General features: G+C 36.0%; 1 protein-coding gene across 1 annotated transcript in view; it reads right to left on the reverse strand.

Moving 5' to 3' along the window:
- The window catches only part of FAM83B (family with sequence similarity 83 member B), a 74,111-nt gene extending 70,904 nt beyond the window's left edge, over positions 1-3,207 (reverse strand). The window contains exon 1 of the mRNA XM_049776832.1: positions 2,764-3,207. Within this exon, the coding sequence (XP_049632789.1) occupies positions 2,764-3,207 (444 nt within the window). The remainder of the gene's footprint in view (positions 1-2,763) is intronic.
- Between the last annotated feature and the right edge of the window lie 16,514 nt (positions 3,208-19,721).

Here is a 19,721-nt window from a genome sequence, read left to right on the forward strand (position 1 = left end):
CAGAGGGGAAAAAAGGCAGCGGTGAAGCCCCTGCGGCAAAAAGCTCCAAGCGGCAAGCTCCAAGCAGCTCGGCTCGGCTGGGATCTCGGCTGAAATCGGCTTGGCTGGGCTCAGTTTGGCCCGGAAAAGCGAAAAACCTGGAATCCACCCTCCAGCGAACCGGCAGTGGGCAGCAAAACCGGCAACCTCATGGTCTACAAAACCGTCTACGGGGCCTGAAACTAAAAAAAAAAAGCCACGTGGTAAGATCAGCGTGGGACAAACCAACATCTGAACTTTAAAAGTTTACAGAAGCCACGTGGTGAGATCAGCGTGGGACAAACCAGCATCTAAAATCTAAAAATTTACAAAAGCCACATGGTGAAATCAACATGGTGAGATCAGCGTGGAACAAATTAATCATTTAAACTGTGATTTTAGGTGTAGAAACTAAGCAAATAGTCATATATTTCACTCATAGTTGGTAATGGAATAAGTTTTAGCTAGTTAGTGGTTAAAAAATAAAAATAAAGGAAGGTAAAACAGCTTAGCCCAACTAAAACATCTTATTTCTAACCACCTGCATCTTTGTCTTAGTCATTTTCTTTATAATTTAAATGTGTTTTGTGGTCTTTCAAAGTTAATATTTGTTATTGCAAAATGTTTTACTGTGTATTTTAATGTACTTAGCCTGTTTTTAAAATGTATGCTATGCATGTATGCTGCAGTACTTGTGTATAGGAAAGATATAGGAACAGTGAAGTTCCCCCAATATAGTTTAAAAGAATAGGAACATGAAAGTTCCAAAATAGTGCTTGGTAAAAAAGCATTAATAGAATTTTAGGTTACAGGTGTAAAGTATATTTTGCAAATGATATGTTTTTGAAAAGGGCTGGTATATTAATTTTCACTCTATTACGTTGGTGCATAAAAATATTAAGAAAAGGAGGAAATGTTGGTGTACCTAGCTAAAACCCTGAAGTTGGGTGCAAAGACCCTAAGACCCACCCATATCTGGGAGGGGTCTTGGGAACCGGATAATAGGTGTAACTACCTGCAAGACCTCCCATTTCTGGGAGGGGTCTGGAAAAGGATAGATAAACCTCTGAGCCAGGGGATTTGGGCCTTTTTGCCGTTTCTCTCTTGGCCCGGCTTGGCTTCCTGGCTTTTGGATCTTGGGCCGCATGGAGCCCAAAGGGAAGATGGCTAACAGGAGATAAGATGCAGGGCTAGCAAAATATAGCTGAATGCTTAAAAGGTTGACATAGGCCACACACCTGTGTTGGCTAGGGCATAAATAAAGATGATTCTTCCTGATGGCTGCCTGTGAGTGAGTGATTTCACCTGGGCCTGGAACTCGCCGGCTGCATGGAGGTTGCAGAGCCATGTGGGCTGGATGGCATCATCCACCATCCAGCCCCATCGTTAATTATTTAATGCATCACTAAAGACCAATGGGGCTACTGAAGACGACAGCTGGTGGTTTTCGGGAAAAGTGGGGACCATCCGGTCTCGGGGGAACAGCTGGCTCTGCCTTAGCAGAGACTCTGGGGCGCCCAGCTCCGCCCCCACCCAGCTTGTACCCCTGAACCTGTGCCAGCTGGGGGAAGGGCTCAGGTTCTGGCCCTCAGCAGGCCAAGGGCTCAGGGTGTGCTTTAACTCTGCTTTCATTTCCATGTCGAATGAGTCTACTTTTCCATTCTATTAAAAATTTTCCATTAAAAAAAAAAAATAGATGTTTTATAGTTATATTTCAAACTTTTGGTCATATATTGTATACACTCTTGTTTAAGCTCAATAAACAGGAAAATAACTATGTTGCTCTCTCTTAGATGATAATTCTGGTGTTCAGCACAAAGAAATCTATATTTTATTTAATTTTTAAAAGTATTATAAAGTATTATTTGCCCTCAAAAATAGGATTGTTGAATTTTACAAACCAACATAAATATTTAATTAATATGTAGGCCCCCAAATCCTAAAATGCTAAGCATTTACCTCATTTTAGAATACATATTTATAAATTTAATTATATATAAATAAATGTTTACATATACTATATATAAATATAAATTATAATATAATTAACATGCTTCACTTTGTAATGTTTCCAAACTCAGAAAAAAATAGTGAGATTATACTTTATTAGATAATACATTATCTCCAGAGCAAGAAATGCAGTGCTGTCTGACTTAAACCAATGCCTAAGCAGGCAATTCCTTACAACCTATTAACATATTTCTTTCCAGATATTAAGGAGATGTAAATATTTTGGGTTTATGCTGCCAAGTTACAGCATTCATCATCTATACATATTAGCATCTCTTGACAAAAAGGCCTCTTGAGTATGTGCATTTTAGGAAAAGAAGAGAAGCTTCACCTAACACTATTCCCTCAGATATTTGCAAGACTTGGGAAATATAACATTCCTGTATACCTATATGTGTATATTCATAAAAATAAAGGCACAGAGTGGTGGCACAGCCGGTAAGGCATCTATCTGCCTTGCATGTGCTAACCTAGTACAAACCGAGGTTTGATCTCCTGGCATCCCATATTGTTCCGAAGTCAGGAGCAATTTCTGAGTGCATAGCCTGGAGTAACCCCTGACCATCACCAGGTATGGCCCAAAAACAAACAAACAAACAAACAAAAATTACAGGCACAGTTCATACAGATTTCAATACAGATTTAAATACTGATTTAAAAAAATCCAAACACATATGTACTGTGCTCATAATATTCCACATTGGAATTTTTCATTAGAAATAGAAATACTCTTACCTTTCTTGCTTCTTTTATCATCTTCCGAACAGTTTCCTTTATTGTAAGTAGATGTGATCTTGGTGGATGAAACAGCAGGTCTATCTGGGTTACCCCTAAGAGTCCAGGTAATACACATGGCCATCCCAAGTCAAGATTTGGTGCTTCCACATCAGACTCAATGGGCCAGTAAGTTCCAGAAGAGGAGGCGTCATCACAGGAACCATCAGTGCCATGCTCTGTGCTTTGTGGAGTTTTCTGGACATTTTTCAAAATATAATTTTTTTCTTCCTCAGCTAAAAAATCTGAAACTCCTTCCTTTGCAAGGAATTCGTGGTATGCTTCTAATCCATGATCAATCAATGTATCAGTTGCTACTCGATACCATTCCTTGTAATGAGGTTCAATGTAATTGTCAGATTTACGTTCATCATTCAATGACGACAGTATTGATGAGGTCTCCATGGCTTTCAAATGTTTAAACAAGCTCAAAGTCCATTCAGGCAGTGAAGAGTGTATCTGAGCATTTGAAAGAAGAAATAATATCAATTCTAAACCATAATAAAACAAATGTATTATGTTATAATACAACTTGGGTTTTATATTAATTCATTCCACCCTCAGTACCCCAAATATGGCATATCCAGAGCAATATGAATAGCACTATAATACAAAAATCTCTACCACAAATAAAATACACACGTCTTCTCTCACAGAATTAGTTTTCCCTCTCTCAAGGTACCTTTTTGGCAATTTGTCACCTCTTCTAATATCGAGGGAAAACTCATTATTCTTAACCTTTAATATGGGACTGCACATGATAGTATCAGTTCTACACATCTCATTTTATTTCCTTTGTTTTATTTAAAAATAGAACCAGAATGCAATGGTCTTTCTCAGCCATTATAGATTGTATTAAGTATTTACTATGCACTAAATTATATACTAGTTGAGATATGCAAAGCATAAATCTTTCTCTTTAAAGATCTATACATTTGTTAGAGACAAAATGAGTCTACAATTGTTATCCCTTTTAACATAGTTCTATATTGCTAAGAGTACAAATAAGTATCTGCTTAGTATGCACAGCTTTCAGAATGAAAACAGAGGTCATATGGAACCACTGAAAAAATATAGACTTTGGCAAAAAAAATTGGAAATGAGTAATATACAAGAATGGAAACATAAAACTAAAAAAGCATATATCAGGCATTAAACTGCTATCTTAGGAGCTTATAAGGATATAAAAAATGTCTCTAGAATCAGTGTTCTTTATACTAGAAATAAGACACAAAGTTAAAAAGACAGATGTGGATAAACAGGATATATATTGTGTATCAGCAAAACTTAAACTTAAAACAATTATTTTAGTCACAGTAGGAGAATGGAATATAGACTTCTAGCATTTAAAACCTACATGAAAATGTTGGCAAGAATATCTAAGAAGGGTTTCAAGGCAATAACTCCTGAGATGAGATAACTTGACAATTACTAACAGTGGAAGAACTGTATGGCACCAAAGCATAATTCTTGAAACAACTCTTGGAACAAAAACATTTTATCCAAGTTCAAATTCCATCTTTCATTATGGCCACAAAATGGTATTCAGTGGAGAGCGGACCAATAGCACAGCGGTAGGGCATTTGCCTTGCATGCAGAAGACCCAGGACAAACCTTGGTCAGATCCCCTGAGTTCCATATAGTTCCCTAAGCCCAGAGCGATTTCTGAGTGCACAGCCAAGAGTAACCCCTCGGTGTCACCAGAGTGTGGTAAAAAGAAAATGGTATTCATGGAACACTCACTAATAAGACCACTATATCAGACTTATCTCAATCAAATAAGGGATTTCTCAGACTTTATGGATTCCATGGTGTAATTCAAGGAATTGTTAATGCTACTGATATACTGCAAGTTACTGAAGGGCTAATCTGACTAAAATCAGCTTTGTTAATATCCCTGTTTTCATTTTTTGAAATTTCCATTTTGTTTAGCAAAAGTGAACTGAGAAGTCTTTTATATCCCAAATCATTATGAATAACCATTAAAAAACACCGAAAGGATTTCTATTAACATTCATGATAGAGGTTGGTTACAAGTAAGAAATTAAAATATTATTAGTTATTAAAAGCTAGCGAGGTCATTAAGTTCATATACATAGTTAATTGACTCTTATAGTAAAATAGTATTATTAAACATGTGTCTCAAATTCTTGCTTCAAAAGCATTCCAAATTGTGTATAATATTGAATATTCAGGATATTTGGTAGAGAGAAATAAATTCTAGTAGGTAAATCTGAAAATTACAAAAAAGTATCAAAATGTTTTTTTTTAATTAAGGACACTACTCCTTTAAATTGTTTCACTGGCTTCATTCATGAAAACAAGTATACTACTAATATTTAATGCAGCAGTTACACTTTTTGTGATATTGATCCAAGGTAAATGAAAAAAATTAGTCATTATTTTTTCAAAGTATAAATATTAAAAATCATGATACCTTCATACTATATAATCTTATTTCACAATAAATTTAACTTGATACAGCCACAACATAGATGAATCCTATGTAATTATGTATAGTGGAAAAAACACATATATACTGTATAGTTTAAGTTTTTTAATTACATTATCAACAATAAAAATCAGATCAGTGGTTGGAAAAATTATGGAAGGTATTCTTAGGAGGGAAGTGGATATGGGGACTGCTATTTGCCGGCGTATAAGAGGACCCCCAAATTTTTGCAGTTAAAACATAGGGGTTTAGGCCTATATTCTCTGTAACAGACAGACCATTCCTGTGCTGCCAACTGTATGTACCACAGTGAGCCAATCACAAGCAAGCAAAGATTCAAAGGTTATACTGTAATAGACTTCCTCTCTGACTCTGGCCAATCTGAGTCAGGCTTTTTACAGTGTAGATTTCGGTGTCCAGAACATTGTCTAATTTGCATGCATAAAAGCCTGCTTGGATTGGCTGAGTTAGAGAGGTGAGTCCGAGCAGCCTTGCAGTGATTGGTGCAGGATCGAGTTGGAAAATTAGTTTTGTGGCAATATTCAGACCAATTTTCGTCTTAGTGGCATATTGAAACATTTTTTCAGGATATACTCAGTATATAAGACAACCCCCGATTTTTCAGGTTGACTTTATTTTGTTTCAAAAGTCGTTTTTATACATTGGAAACTATGGTATATAAAACACAAGAAGATATTCATGGTGGAGAAAATATTTATACTCTTGTAGAATCAATGTAATGTTCTGTTATGAAATAGTATTACATTCTGCAAGACTGTAAAACTAAACAAAATTAAATAAAGGACATAAATAGCCCCTCTATATATTTGTCTTAAAGGAGTGTTAAAGGAATTTTTTTCAAGATTGCAAGTTTAATTAATAAATTCAAGGACAGAACTAAATATCCAGACCATGAAGTCAACAACACTAAAATAATGAGACCCAAAAGTCAACAACCAATCTTACAAAGATGCCTATATGATGATATGGAATGGAGTCTGGGAGCATTAGTGGAGAGAAGTTGAAACTGGTGGAGGTATTGATAATGAAACATTGCCTTTATAAAACTAAACTATGAATAACTTTGTAATAAATTTATGTTTTTTAGATAAAATAGAAATTCATACTTGTGAGCAGTGTTGTATGCCCTGAATATCAAACAAAACCAAAAGCCAGTGTCTGAGCATTTCAACTTGTCTTGAAATTCAGAATATCAGGTTCATAATCTGCTTTCTATGAGCTGAGAAACTACTAGTAAGATATCTCTATCCAAGGTATCTCTTCACTATTTTCAGATACAAGTTATTTGTATCCACAGTCTTAGTTTATCATAAATAACAAAACAGATATCAGTATTTTTAACTCAAAGTATATTCACAGTAAGGAAAGGAGCTTAGAAGTACTTAACTTTTAATATTACTAGCACTATTTTTACCAGTAATTTTATTATTAATATTTTTCATTTTCATAATCTCATAGTGTACTTGGTATAAAGACAAAATTAAGTTTAATCACATGTGCTACTCTTAGAGTCAAAAAGACAGCATTTATTTCATAAGCAATGCCATTCACTATGTTATCAACTGTATTATCAAGTAAATGTCCAGACCCAATCTGAGTCTGTTTCTGATCTGAGAAAATTAATTAAAAATGTTTCTGATGTACAAGGTCAATTAACAAACGTTCCAGAGAATGTACTCCATGACTGAAAGGTATGTGGATTACTTTTATAAATTTCTAAATGGCATTCTTCTGTCTGTGTTCATGTATAACCATAAAATTATTAGTCATATTATTTGGAGACTTTTGTTTTCATGTAGTTTGGTAAGATAGCATATGAATGATCTGTATAAAATGATAGTTAAAACCAGGAATAGAATTAGAATTATTTTGGTATGCAAATGATAGTGCTACATTATTTGCCAATTAAAAATACATTAAAGCATATTTAGGTATTGAGCAAATGGAATCTATATTTTAGAATTATGGAGAACTTTAGGTTTATATGATCATCAATTTGCAGTACTGGGTGATCCACAGCTGTGTGTTTTTGTACCTTGGGTGCTGTGATTGAGCATGTGTCCATGACCTGATGCCATGCATGTTCTCTAAAAGCCTCTCATGTCTGCTATTACGTCTTTTGTGCTAAATGTTATTTTGAAGCCAGCTTAGAATCACTGAATAAATCTGGATGCCAAGATTAGATACCAAATTGTCCCTGGCAGTATAACTATTACAGTAGATGTTTAATTTAGTAACTCTTCTAGAGTTTTGTCGTTCTAAATTTCTACTAATTAAATTTAAAGTGAAACATCATCTTGGCTGCAAATGTTTTGAAGAAGAAAAGTCACATGATTTTCAATGGCTATGAATGATGTATCTGATGCTATAAAACAAAGGTTTTGAACATCATTTGTTATGAACATTTTTTCAATTTATTTATATAAATATTGTAGTACATATTATAAAATTAATTACCCGAATAAAAGACTGATTTGGGATATTTTTCTCACTATGTAAAGAATCAGTTATTCTGCAAAGTTAACATTATTGATATGGCAGGTAAACAAGTTTTGTAATATCACATAAACTGAAAAAGAAAACTATTAGATTTGTTTCTGCATGTAAACTAATTTTTCTTTATGAAGTTTTTTAATAACTTGTAAATTTTAAAGTCTAGAGATTTATTATGGAATTTAGAGTATTTCCTTGCACACGTCCAGTCCTGATTCAATTTGACATGACATATGGTACTCTGAGCAATATCAGGAATGATCCTGAAGCACAGGGTCAGGAGTAAGCACTTAGCACAACTGGGCATTCCCCAAAATACAATTTTATAAGGCTAAAAAAACCCATAAAGTTTAATTAAAAATAACATACTACTAATGAGCAATTTTGCTATGAATAGAGCGCTATGGATATGCTATAAATAGATAAGATAAAGCATTTTTTAACTAGTGAAAAACCCAGTTTGATTTTGGACAACATATATGGAAATAAACAATCAAAGGCAGATATGTTTCTGGAGCACAGAACCAGGAATAAGCACTGAGAACTGCTGGATGTAACTTCTTGAATCCCCTCAAATATAATACAATAAAGTATGTACTTTTATTTTTGGTTTTTGGGCCACACCCGATGACATTCAGGGGTTACTCCTGGCTATGAGCTCAGAAATCGCTCCTGGCTTGGGGGACGATATGGGACACTGAGGGATGGAACCGCGGTCTGTCCTAGGCTAGTGCGGGCAAGGCAAATGCCATATCGCTTGCGCCACCACTCAGGCTCTAAAGATATAATTTTATATGCTTTCATATCAGTTCCTATAATAATGGTGCTTCTGCATGGAATATAATGCATAGGATAAAAATATTTTGCATATTTGATAACATGTGTAAAGATATAACTTTCATAAGAAAAATCACATTCACTGGAACTGCACTTTGTGCTTGTGTGCTATCTCTTTGAAGGATGCGATTCAACACATAAGAGCATTCGAGAATTGACAATAATAGTCTAAGACAAAAGTTATAAAAGGAAACTCAAAAGTTCTTGCAGCTCTAAGTATTTTTCGATTTATTTCTCTTTTGACTTTGTGTTATCTGATTGCCATAAATAATTATAACCTCAAACTATTTGTGATTTAAGAAAGTTTCCATTGAAAAAGTGCAGTGAATTAATCTTTGTATAACTTAAAATGTAATTTACTGGATTAATCTTTATATAACTTAAAATGTAACTTAAAGAAAATTATTCATTTATCGGCACCAAATGTATGCTAAGTAATATTCTAATCTTAATACTAGCACTCTAGAATGTCTACTAAACTTGACAAGATCATTTGGATGGGCTTGTTTCAGATTCTTTGTCAAGGTCTCCCCTCTTATCATGGAGCTGAGCAGTATATGTAGCTATAATTTTCAAAAAGATATAAAAAATGCATTGCTATACAAATAAGAGTTCAAACAATTTTTAAAAAGCATGTCTACTAGACACCAGAATTTCAATAAAAATATTAAAAGTAGAAATAAATAATCAATACAATCAAGGTAAGAATGTAAGTGTAAATTGATATTAAAATCAGTCATATAATCACAGAACTGATAATTTAAAGAAAATTATGTCTTAAAAAATATTTGTAATTTAGAGTATTTAGTTAAAGGGAAAATGCTAGAATATTTTTTACTTATATAAAATTAAGAAGGAAGAGGGGCCGGAGAGATAGCTTGGAGATAGGGTGTTTGCTTTGCATGCTGAAGGACGGTGGTTCGAATCCCGGTATCCCATATGGTCCCCTGCGCCTGCCAGGAGTGATTTCTGAGTGTAGAGCCAGGAGTGAGCACTGCCGGGTGTGACCCAAAAACCAACCAAACAAGCAAACAAACAAAAAGTTAAGAAAAAAGAGTGAAGGATAAATCTTGGGTTGACTCTGTCATCATCATATGTTGAACCAGAATTTGAATTCTGTTCTGCCAAACTAACAAAAACTGTTGGAATAATCTGTCTCTACCTTAATCAGTATTATGTATCAGACTTCTTTCCCTTATCTATTATGGCTTACCTTTTACATATCAGAAACCCACCTGGCAGGAAAAAACACTAGATACCCTTTCTACTTCCAACCTGTTCTCACCAATGGGAACAGTCCTATTTTCACAATAAAGACTGCAGTTGTGCTGGGCCTCTCTCTCTCTCTCCATATGGTGTAATGATCACCTGACCATGTTTCATCTCTTTCCAGCCTGGTTTGGATTATATTTTGGAATGGACCTGTTCCAGATCTGAGTCGTCTTTTCCCTCAGTACTGGAGCATGAGGATTTATTTACATCTTGCATTTTAACAGGGACCTCTATGTAGTGGGTGATATGATTCCCAGGTAAATCAAGTAGAAAATCAAGTGAATAATTTATCTTTGGTTAAGGGCCATAATCCCCCTTTGATCAAGTCTATAATTGTCCCAACTTTGGACATAAGGAAGTTGGCCTTCTTTATGTCCTTTATCACCTTTTTTTTTTGCATCTTATATCATGTTCTTTAAAGAAATGGCAATATGTATACTAGGCAGTTTGATGTTATTTATCCTATTTTGGTCCTTTTCATTTATATTATGCATATTATGGGCTGTAGTGGCCAAACCTCACAAAAAGTCTTCCACTTCAGATAGTAAAAGCACTTTCCTAGTGGTGATGCATTCTCTAACTAAAAACTACCCAAGGCCTATAATTTGCTGCTTGCCACTGGCATTAAACCATAGAAACCAACATCTGCCAGGTTTAATGTATCAGATAAAAGTGATGCTGAAGATGAGGTGGCTACTGTCTCTTTGAACTCAGAGTGAAAAAGTAGCTCTGTAGAAATGCCCTCCACTTCTCCTCCACTACAACCCAGCAGAGTTCAAGAGATACAGATCCTCTGCCCCTAATCATTGGAAGATAATAGCCCCTATTATGTGGGTGTGAACATGTGGCCTAGCTCATTTGATTCAAAAAAATCTGTGCATAATAATGGCTAAGTTCAGTGTTTTGTATTGAGTTTCCTACTACCTGAATTGAGGATGGGCTTTGTACTTCTCAGAATTTTCATATGATTGCTACGGCCTGCCTGCAAGTCATGCAGTGAAGAATGTGGCTTTGTGATGAAGCTATGGCCAAGCTTCACACTCTAGGCCATTTTGGAAGAATGATCTCAGAGATTCAGTTGAGTAATGAATTATTTTTATGCGAAGGGCTTTATGCAAATATTCAGACAACTGGCATTACCTCAAGCTATTTTGGAGCAGGTTTGAGTGATGGTGCTGTGGGCTTGCAAAATATTGACATGAATGCTGAATTTAAAGTGATCATCTCCCAAGTTTTTCAAGGTATTTCAGAGCCATATGTAGAAATTCTGGATAAACTGATGGATGCTGACCATAGGCAAATTAAAGTTAAGGAACCACAGCAGCACCTGATAAGAACATTAGCTTTTGAGAATGTCAATGAAGACTTCCTGGTAATCTTGCACCCTATTAGAGAATGAAAAGGTATCATGGGGTTTCTAAGAACCTGCCAAAATGATGGTTTAATTGAACATAGACTACGGTCAACACTATGGGGTCTCTATGTGTATAGAGACAGGCTTGAATTGAAATTGAACAGGATATTCTTTGAGAGACTATAATACAGTCTTCCTCAATACCCCTGCTTTAGGGGGACCACCTATACCTTGTCCAAGATGTGTAAAGGAAAACACTGGGGAAGAGATTGCTGCTCATTAAGTTATCCTGTCTTAGGAAACTGGAGAAGAGGCCAACCTCACTTCATGAGTTCAGGGCAGATGCTTTAACTGTGATTTAACTGCATTTTTGTAGAAACTGCAGGATTCTCCAGCACTTGCCTCTTTAACAGTGAGATCTAAGCTTTTGGTCTAAGGAAATTGAGCAAAGGACCAGCACCAGGCCCCACAGAATCAGGACACACTCTGAGCCAATAGAGCTATGATCAATAGATTTGCTGCAACCTGCTATTGCAAAAAGTTGTGGTTTGGATATCCCCTTCTGAGACAGTGACCATAACATTGACCCAGTGCCCTACAAATTAAAATCTACATAAAGGGGCTGATTCCTCCAGGTAATATGGCATGCTAATGGGGAGAACAGTCTAACTATTAAAATGGATATAATAGATTCTTATCACATTGGAAAAATAACAATTGTCATTTCCATGCTGACTGGACTTTTGAGAAGGAAGAGCACATTGTGCAACTAATGAAATCCCTTTTGTAATCCCTTGCTACTCTGACTATCCTAGAATTGGAGGAATCAATAGCACTAACACTCTAACCATTTTTGCTAATCTTGTGGTGATCTTATCTCTAAATTTACATAGGCTGAGGGAGATTTATGGCAAGAAATTTAAAGGTGGGGCCGGCAAGGTGGTGCTAGAAGTAAGGTGTCTGCCTTGCAAGTGCTAGCCAAGGAAGGACCGCGGTTCAATCCCCCCACACCAGGGGCAATTTCTGAGCACTTAGCCAGGAGTAGCCCCTGAGCATCAAATGGGTGTGGCCCTAAAAAACAAAAACAAAAAAAAAGAAATTTAAAGGTATGTTTGACACAGTTGCAGATGATTCTATCATCTTCTTGAAAAACTGGCCTGTAATGGGCCTTGCAGGAAATACCTTACGGCCTAGAAGAAATAAGTACTCTGCCTTCCTCCTTTTCCAAAAGAGGGCTAAATGACTAATATTCACTGGCCCAGAAGGATATATAGCCACTTTCCTAATGTATATAGCTCCTCTATCCCTGAATCTATGGGTTCAAGATCTACATGATCAGTGGGGTGCTGAATATCATATTCCTCAACCAGTCTCCACTCTGTTTACTAGTTCAGAGGTCACACCTCTTTAATTAGGCCAATACAGTTAGGCACCTACGCCCCCCCAATCCAGAGGAAATTTCATGGTCCTGTGTTTATGAAACAGAATCATGAGTAACCCCTTAACAACACAAAATTGAAGGCACTGAAATTGGTAGAGAAACAAATTTAAATGGGGCATATTGAAACCTTATTTTCAGGATTAAACCTCATGATTTTCCTTATACAAAAATAATTTTTTAAATGGCTGTTGTTAATTGATTTAAGAAATGTTAATTCTTGTAGGAATGCCATCTAATCCAGCCTTTATGGAAAACAATATGGAGATTCCACAAAAAGCTAGAAATTGAACTCCCATTTGATCCAGCTATACCACTCCTAGGGATATATCCTAGAAACACAAAAATCCAATACAAAAAATCCCTTCCTCACACCTATATTCATCGCAGCACGTTTTACAATAGCCAGACTCTGGAAACAAGCAAGATGTCCTTCTATAGAAGTCTGGCTAAAGAAACTGTGGTACATATACACAATGGAATATTATGCAACTGTCAGGAGAAATGAAGTCATGAAATTTTCCTGTATATAGAATCTATTATGCTGAACGACTTTAGAGGGAGAGAGATACACAGAATAGTCTCACTCATCTATGGGTTTTAACAAAAATTAAAGACATTGAAATAATTCCCAGAGATGAGGCCCAGAAGGACTGGCTCAAGATGTGAAGCTCACCACAAAGAGTGGTGAGTGCAATTAGAGAAATAACTATGCTGACAACTATCATAACAATGTCAGTGAGTGAAGGATAAAAAGCCTGTCTCAAAAAAGCCTGTTGTGGAGAGGGGAGAGATATGAGGGCATTGGTGATAGAAAGTTTGCAAGTGAAGGGGGATGCTCTTGTTATGACTGAAACCCAACTACAGTTATGTTTGTAATCACGGTGTTTAAATAAAGAAAAAAAAAAGAAAAAATTAAAAAAAAGAAATGTTAATTCTAAAATGATCCCTATGGGCACATTGCAACTAGGCCTGCCTACTCCAGTGGCAAAACCTAAGGGATATGTGATGATAGTTAGAGCAAAAATATTGCTTTTATAATATTCCCATACATCCAGAAGACTGTCAAAACTTTGCATTCTTCATTCTCTCTCTTAATAACAAGTTCCTCATACAGCAATTTCAAAGAATGACCACTCACCTATCATGAGATAACATAGTTTATATCTCTTGTAATTTTGTTTTTGGGCCACACCCAGCAGCACTGAGGGTTTATTTTTGACTCTGTAATCAGGAATTGTCCCTGGCTGGCTCAGGGGGACATATGTTGATGCTGGGAATAAAATCCAGATACATCCCAGGTTGACCACACGCATGGTGAACACCCTACAGCTGTGCTATTGCTCCAGTCCAAGAGTTTGTTGATGAGATTTTACACCCTGCTCCCCATTCTTATATTCTTCATTATATGGATAATATCTTGCTAGCATGTTTTAATGACAGAGAACTTCAGGATTATATGAGAATGACACGACATGTTTGTCAGTGTCTGGTTTACTGGCTGCCACAGAAAAAAGTCAGACACTGCTCCCATATAAATACTGGGCTATTCCCTGAAATGCACTACAATGTGTCCCCAGAAAATATCCATTTATCAGAAAGATTTCAGAACTCTTAATGATTTAAAAAAAAACTAATGGGAGAATTTAGTTGGATATGCCCCTCTATTGGAATTCCCAAATCTGAGCTCGGTAACCTTACTCTGGAAGTGGACCCTGCCCTGAATAACTCTACCAGTTAACTCCTGAAGTTCAAGGGGAATTAGACTTTTTTAATATAATTTTTATTTTGATCATAGTGGCTTACATATTGTTGACAATAATATTTTAGGTACATATTTACATAAAATCAGGGGTATTCCCATCACCGATTTGTCCTCCCTACACCTCCGTTTTCATCCTACCTCTTATATCCTCCTCCCTCACACCGGGGGCTGCTAGAATATGTGGTCCCCTCTGTACCTAGCTTACTACTTAGTAGTCTTGGTCTTGGTGCCTCCCTTATTGGGGAATTAGACTTTTATGTACTGGTTCCAAAATTCCTATCTTTCCAGATTCACACCTGGAGAAAATATATCGTTACTGAGTTTTGCTAGTTCCTAATACACAACTGCCACTACAGTTGAATTATCAGGACCAAGAGAATAGCTCTGTAACATGAAAAACAGCCTTGCACCCTTGTGCCACAGAATTAATAGCTGCTCTAATAATGAAAGGTAGACTGTGGGCAAATGCCCTAATAGGTTATAATCTCATATCATTGTTCTGCTCTTTCGAAAAAAGGAAATTGTATTCATTCTGTCCCTGAGGGAGGCTCTTCAAAGAGCTTAAGGTGATTTCTCAGGAGAAATTTCCTTCTTTTACCCAGCTAAAAGAGGCTGGAATTTTTTCAGAAAGAAGCATTTTGTAACTTCTTCAATAATCCATTCTTCTCATATCTAATACCTTGGTATTTTATATTGATGGTTAATCCTCAAGGAATGGTGGGATCACTGGCCCCTCACTGGCCACGCAGTGTCTACAAATTATATGTCCACCCAACAAGTGAAAAATTCCATATTAATGTACATACATTTCCAGGTTTCAGGCCCATGTAATGTGATGAGTGACTCAATGTATGTGGTTGGTCTGGTTTTTTTCCTGGAATTGTCACTCTTTCTTAAATGCCCATTGTGGAATTAATTGGATTGTGAGATTAATCTGACCCGTTTCACTCAGTATATGCCTTGTTACTCATAGGTTGGATATATCTTTGAATGTAGCACCTTGGATTGGTGGTTAGTCCACCTAATCCCACCTACAGGTGTGATCTCTTTCTTCCTAATACTCAGATTATCAGGAAAACGCTCTCCTGCATTTCTGAACTTTCATGGAACTTGCTGCTTCTTAGGGGCTGAATCTTTTTCTTCCTCCTTCTATGAGTGTGTGTGTGTGTGTGTGTGTGTGTGTGTGTGTGTGTGTGTGTGTGTGTGTGTGTGTGTGTGTATTATTTGCTAGATTGATGTTTGTTTCCAGACCCGTATCTCTCAGGCTTTAGAACCTGAAGATTAATTCTATACCCGTAACCACCAGGTTTTTTTGTTTGTTTGTTTCACCAGTTACAAGCTCTTTTGCAAAAGCACTCCTAGCCTATTTTCATTACTCATAGTAAATCTCATTCTGGCCTCCCAGAACTGATGGATCAAGGAAATAAAACTGCTGATCACCTGGAGGCACAAGTTTTTAACCTCACCTGTAAATAAACATCAAGCCTCATACACAAATGCCCACCAATTTATTGTGCATTATTGCATTCCATGATGCAAGCCAGACATATTTTCAAGTCATGTAATACCTGTGCTCCTCTGAAGAAAACTGCACATGCACATGGAGCCAAAGTCTGCAGAAAATGAATTATGACAGATGGATGTTATGAATGATAACCTGTTTTCAAATGAACCATATCTTCATGTAGTGGTTGATACTTATTCTCATTTTATATGAGCTGTCCCTATCATTTCTGAAAGAACTAAGGCTATTGGTTAATTCTTACAATGTTTTTATGTTATGTTATAACATTTATGTTATGGGCATTTCACATACCATCAAAACTGAATAGTCCAGCCTACACTAATAAAACTTTTCAATCAATCTGCAAAGAATGGTAAATCAAACACATCACTGGAATCCCTTACAATTTTCAGGGAAAAGTTATATTTTAGCATGCTCACAGTACCCTCAAAACTCAATTACTTTAAATACAGTAAAAGAGCATGACCCCAACTGTAACAATATTTTCATAAAACCTCTTGAATTTACCCCAAGGAAAGCCCTGCACAGTTACAGAAAAACACTTTCAACAAACACGGGCTCAAAAAACAATTTACTCACAGATTTGAGTAAATTGAGAGCTGTTTACCTCCTCACTTGAAGAAAAATATATGCTTATATTTCTACAGAGGACAGTCCCACTAAAAACTCTGGTCCTCACTATGCCTTATGAGAAGCAGAATTCTCAATAATAATAATAAAGTCAAGCCACAGATTCCTGATGAATGGGATAGGAGCTCCAAACTGAAGCGCTCCTGCTCCTCCCCAGTTCCAATGCAAACGACTCAAAAGAAAGAGAAAAAAATATAAAAAAGCAAACAAAAGAACAGTAGCAACCCTAACAGGTAATCAGGACAACAAACTGATATATCACACAAAAGCTGAGACTAGTAATTAGGGGTGGCCAGATTAAAAATTTCAAAAAAAGAAAACCAAAGCTGCCTTAAGTATTTTTCACTGTTTACTATGGAGGTCATGCTATTTACAGGTCTTAATTCTAGCTCTTTGCTCAGGGATCATTCCTGTCAAGTTAGAGGAAACATATAAGGTGCTAGAGAAGGAACCCAGGTTGGCTGCATACAAGATATGCACATATTTTTTAAGTTTTCAGGCTACATAAATAATAGCAGGCATAAAATAGTGTGATAATTAAATTATAATTAAACAATTCATTGAAAAAAAGAAATGCAAATATAAGAATATTTTTATAGATGGGTTCACATCACAGTAAGAAATAGCCTATATTCATGATGACTCTCAAATCTTCAGATATTAAATATTCTCTTGGCTCCAAACACTCCAAACACAAATATATAATCAGTTAGTATATGAACACATTTTCTGGATGGCTAACAGGTTTTCTTTCTTTGCACCTCACATGCTGAGTTAAATCCCATTATAGATCTTTGCATTAATTGTCTGTGAATAAGGAATGCTCCTAATTTACAACACTTCTTTATCCACATAAGAATTATTCAAACAACCTAGTTAAAATAGAACCCAATCTCTGTATCATATTTAATGCTATAATCTACTTCACTCAATTTTGTTTTTATTTTAGCTTTGGATAAACACCAAGTGGTACTCAGGACTTACTCCTTGACCTGCTTTCAGAGATCATTCTTGACAAGGTTCAGGGATTGATGTGGATTGCCAGGTATTCAATCTAGGTCTACCACAAGGAAGGAAAGTACCCTACCTGCTAAACTATCTCTCTGGCTCCTATCATCTTATTTAGGGATATTTCTCCCACTGCCTATATCCTTTTCATCCAAAAGGAAGCCTACCAAAGGCACTAAACCTGGTGTATCCTGTTTGTCATTCCTCTCCCCTATTGCTCAATTTATATCTTGAAGATCATTGTCGTAAATATAGCCTATTGTTTAGCACTATAAGTAAGCTGGAATCTAGGTATCATTCTTAACTTTTATGTAATTATTAAGAAGAAAAGTTCCTATTCTCTTTTTATTCCCTCCCTCCCTCTCTTCCTTCCTTCCTTCCCTCTTTTTTTCCTTCCTTCCCTCCCTTCATTCCTTCCTTCCTTCCTTCATTCCTTGCTTCCTTCTTTTCCTGTTTTCCATAGTATTCCTCTCTACTTCACAACACCTAGACATATAAATGTTTTAATTATTCAGAAAGTTTGTCTCAGAATATTTAAATGTTTCTTGATATGGTACATAAATACATGCCAGACAACAACATTCTGAGGGATGAAAACAGTAAACATATGTTATATGTCTTGTCCCACATTTTGGATTAATTAAGGATAAATAAAAGTAAATCTTAGTAAATGTTGACATTTACAGAGGAGTAGGTTCTTTATAAAACATTATAAAGATGTTCTCAAACAGGTTAAATTGTCCAAAGATACTAGTCAAGACTCTGGATTACATCCATATAAAAGTGTAATCTTAAAAATAAAATGCATTAAGCAATGTTTTTACTTATTTGTGTTCGGAACATTTTCAAAAGTATTATCCATTATACATAAAATTTCTAGTCAAAATGTTTTTAAAAATAAATGTTAATATATCTAGTTGTGAAACTCTTACACTTTTGTTTAAGGAGCCATTTGAACAATATCTCAAATAATTCTACTGTCTAAGTAATCATTTATTAGGCACTTTCCTTAGGAGTCATCTTTAATCAAACCTGTTTAGAGATCTGTATGTTGAAATGAAGTGTTTTATTCCCCCAGTATTGAAAATACAATAATATAAAAGCTCATTTGGGAAACTAATCAAGCCACATTAATTCAGACCTTCCACTGTTTTCAATAGAGTACTCTTTATTGGGTCCCCAAACTTGGTAAAACAAAAAGACAAAACACGTATGCAAGAAAGGTAATAAAATATAAAATCTTTAAAAAAAAATGCAGATGGTGATTAAGTTTGTATTGATGAATTTCTAGGTAACATGGATCACAGATAAATAGTAGCCTTATCTTAGTGTAGGATATTTTCCACACAAAGTTTTAAGTATCACAGAGAATTAACAGAAAAATAAATACTAAGGGGCCAGAGCAGTGGTGCAAGTGGTATGGCATTTGCCTTGCACGAGCTAACTTAGGACGGACAGTAGTTCTGTCCCCAATATCCCATATGGTCTCCCAAGACAGGAGCGATTTCTGAGTGCATAGCCAGGAATAAGCCCTGAGCATCTCGGGCTGTGGCCCAAAAACAAAACAAAACAAAAAATACAACAAAAAACAAATACTAAATGAAAATACAAGAATAACTAAAAAATATCTCTGTGAGTCTGCTTCACAAGGTGCCCTTTTCCTGTAACAGTGGGTCTAAACTGATAAGTGAGACAAATGACAGAGATAAAACAAAAAAAATGTTTATCAACTTCCAGTTACAGGTGCCTACAGCAGATCTGAATCAGAAAACATTCTTGTCCACTCCTTTTTTCGCTTTCACTTTTTCTTAAGTTCCTGTCAGTATAACAGTGAAGAAGGGTAAGCATGAACAGGAAGCTTTCTGTTCTGCACAACTTACTTGTGTGTTTAAAGTTAACCTTTCCAGATCTTTGTCCCTCAGAACTGCACAGATTTTATAGATAGTCCAAGATCTCCACTTTCTTGTCCACACCACCATGGGGTGTGTGTGTATGTGTGTGTGTGTGTGTGTGTGTGTGTGTGTGTGTGTGTTTTGATCCTGGCCCCACCTGTGCCATATCTCTGTTCACGGGGAGGGCCTGAGCTTCTTGTTCAGTCCCCATGCAGGCCAAATGGAAATCTGA

This window comes from Suncus etruscus, chromosome 7, assembly GCF_024139225.1.
Source record: "Suncus etruscus isolate mSunEtr1 chromosome 7, mSunEtr1.pri.cur, whole genome shotgun sequence".
In the NCBI taxonomy this organism is placed as follows: Eukaryota; Metazoa; Chordata; class Mammalia; order Eulipotyphla; family Soricidae; genus Suncus; species Suncus etruscus.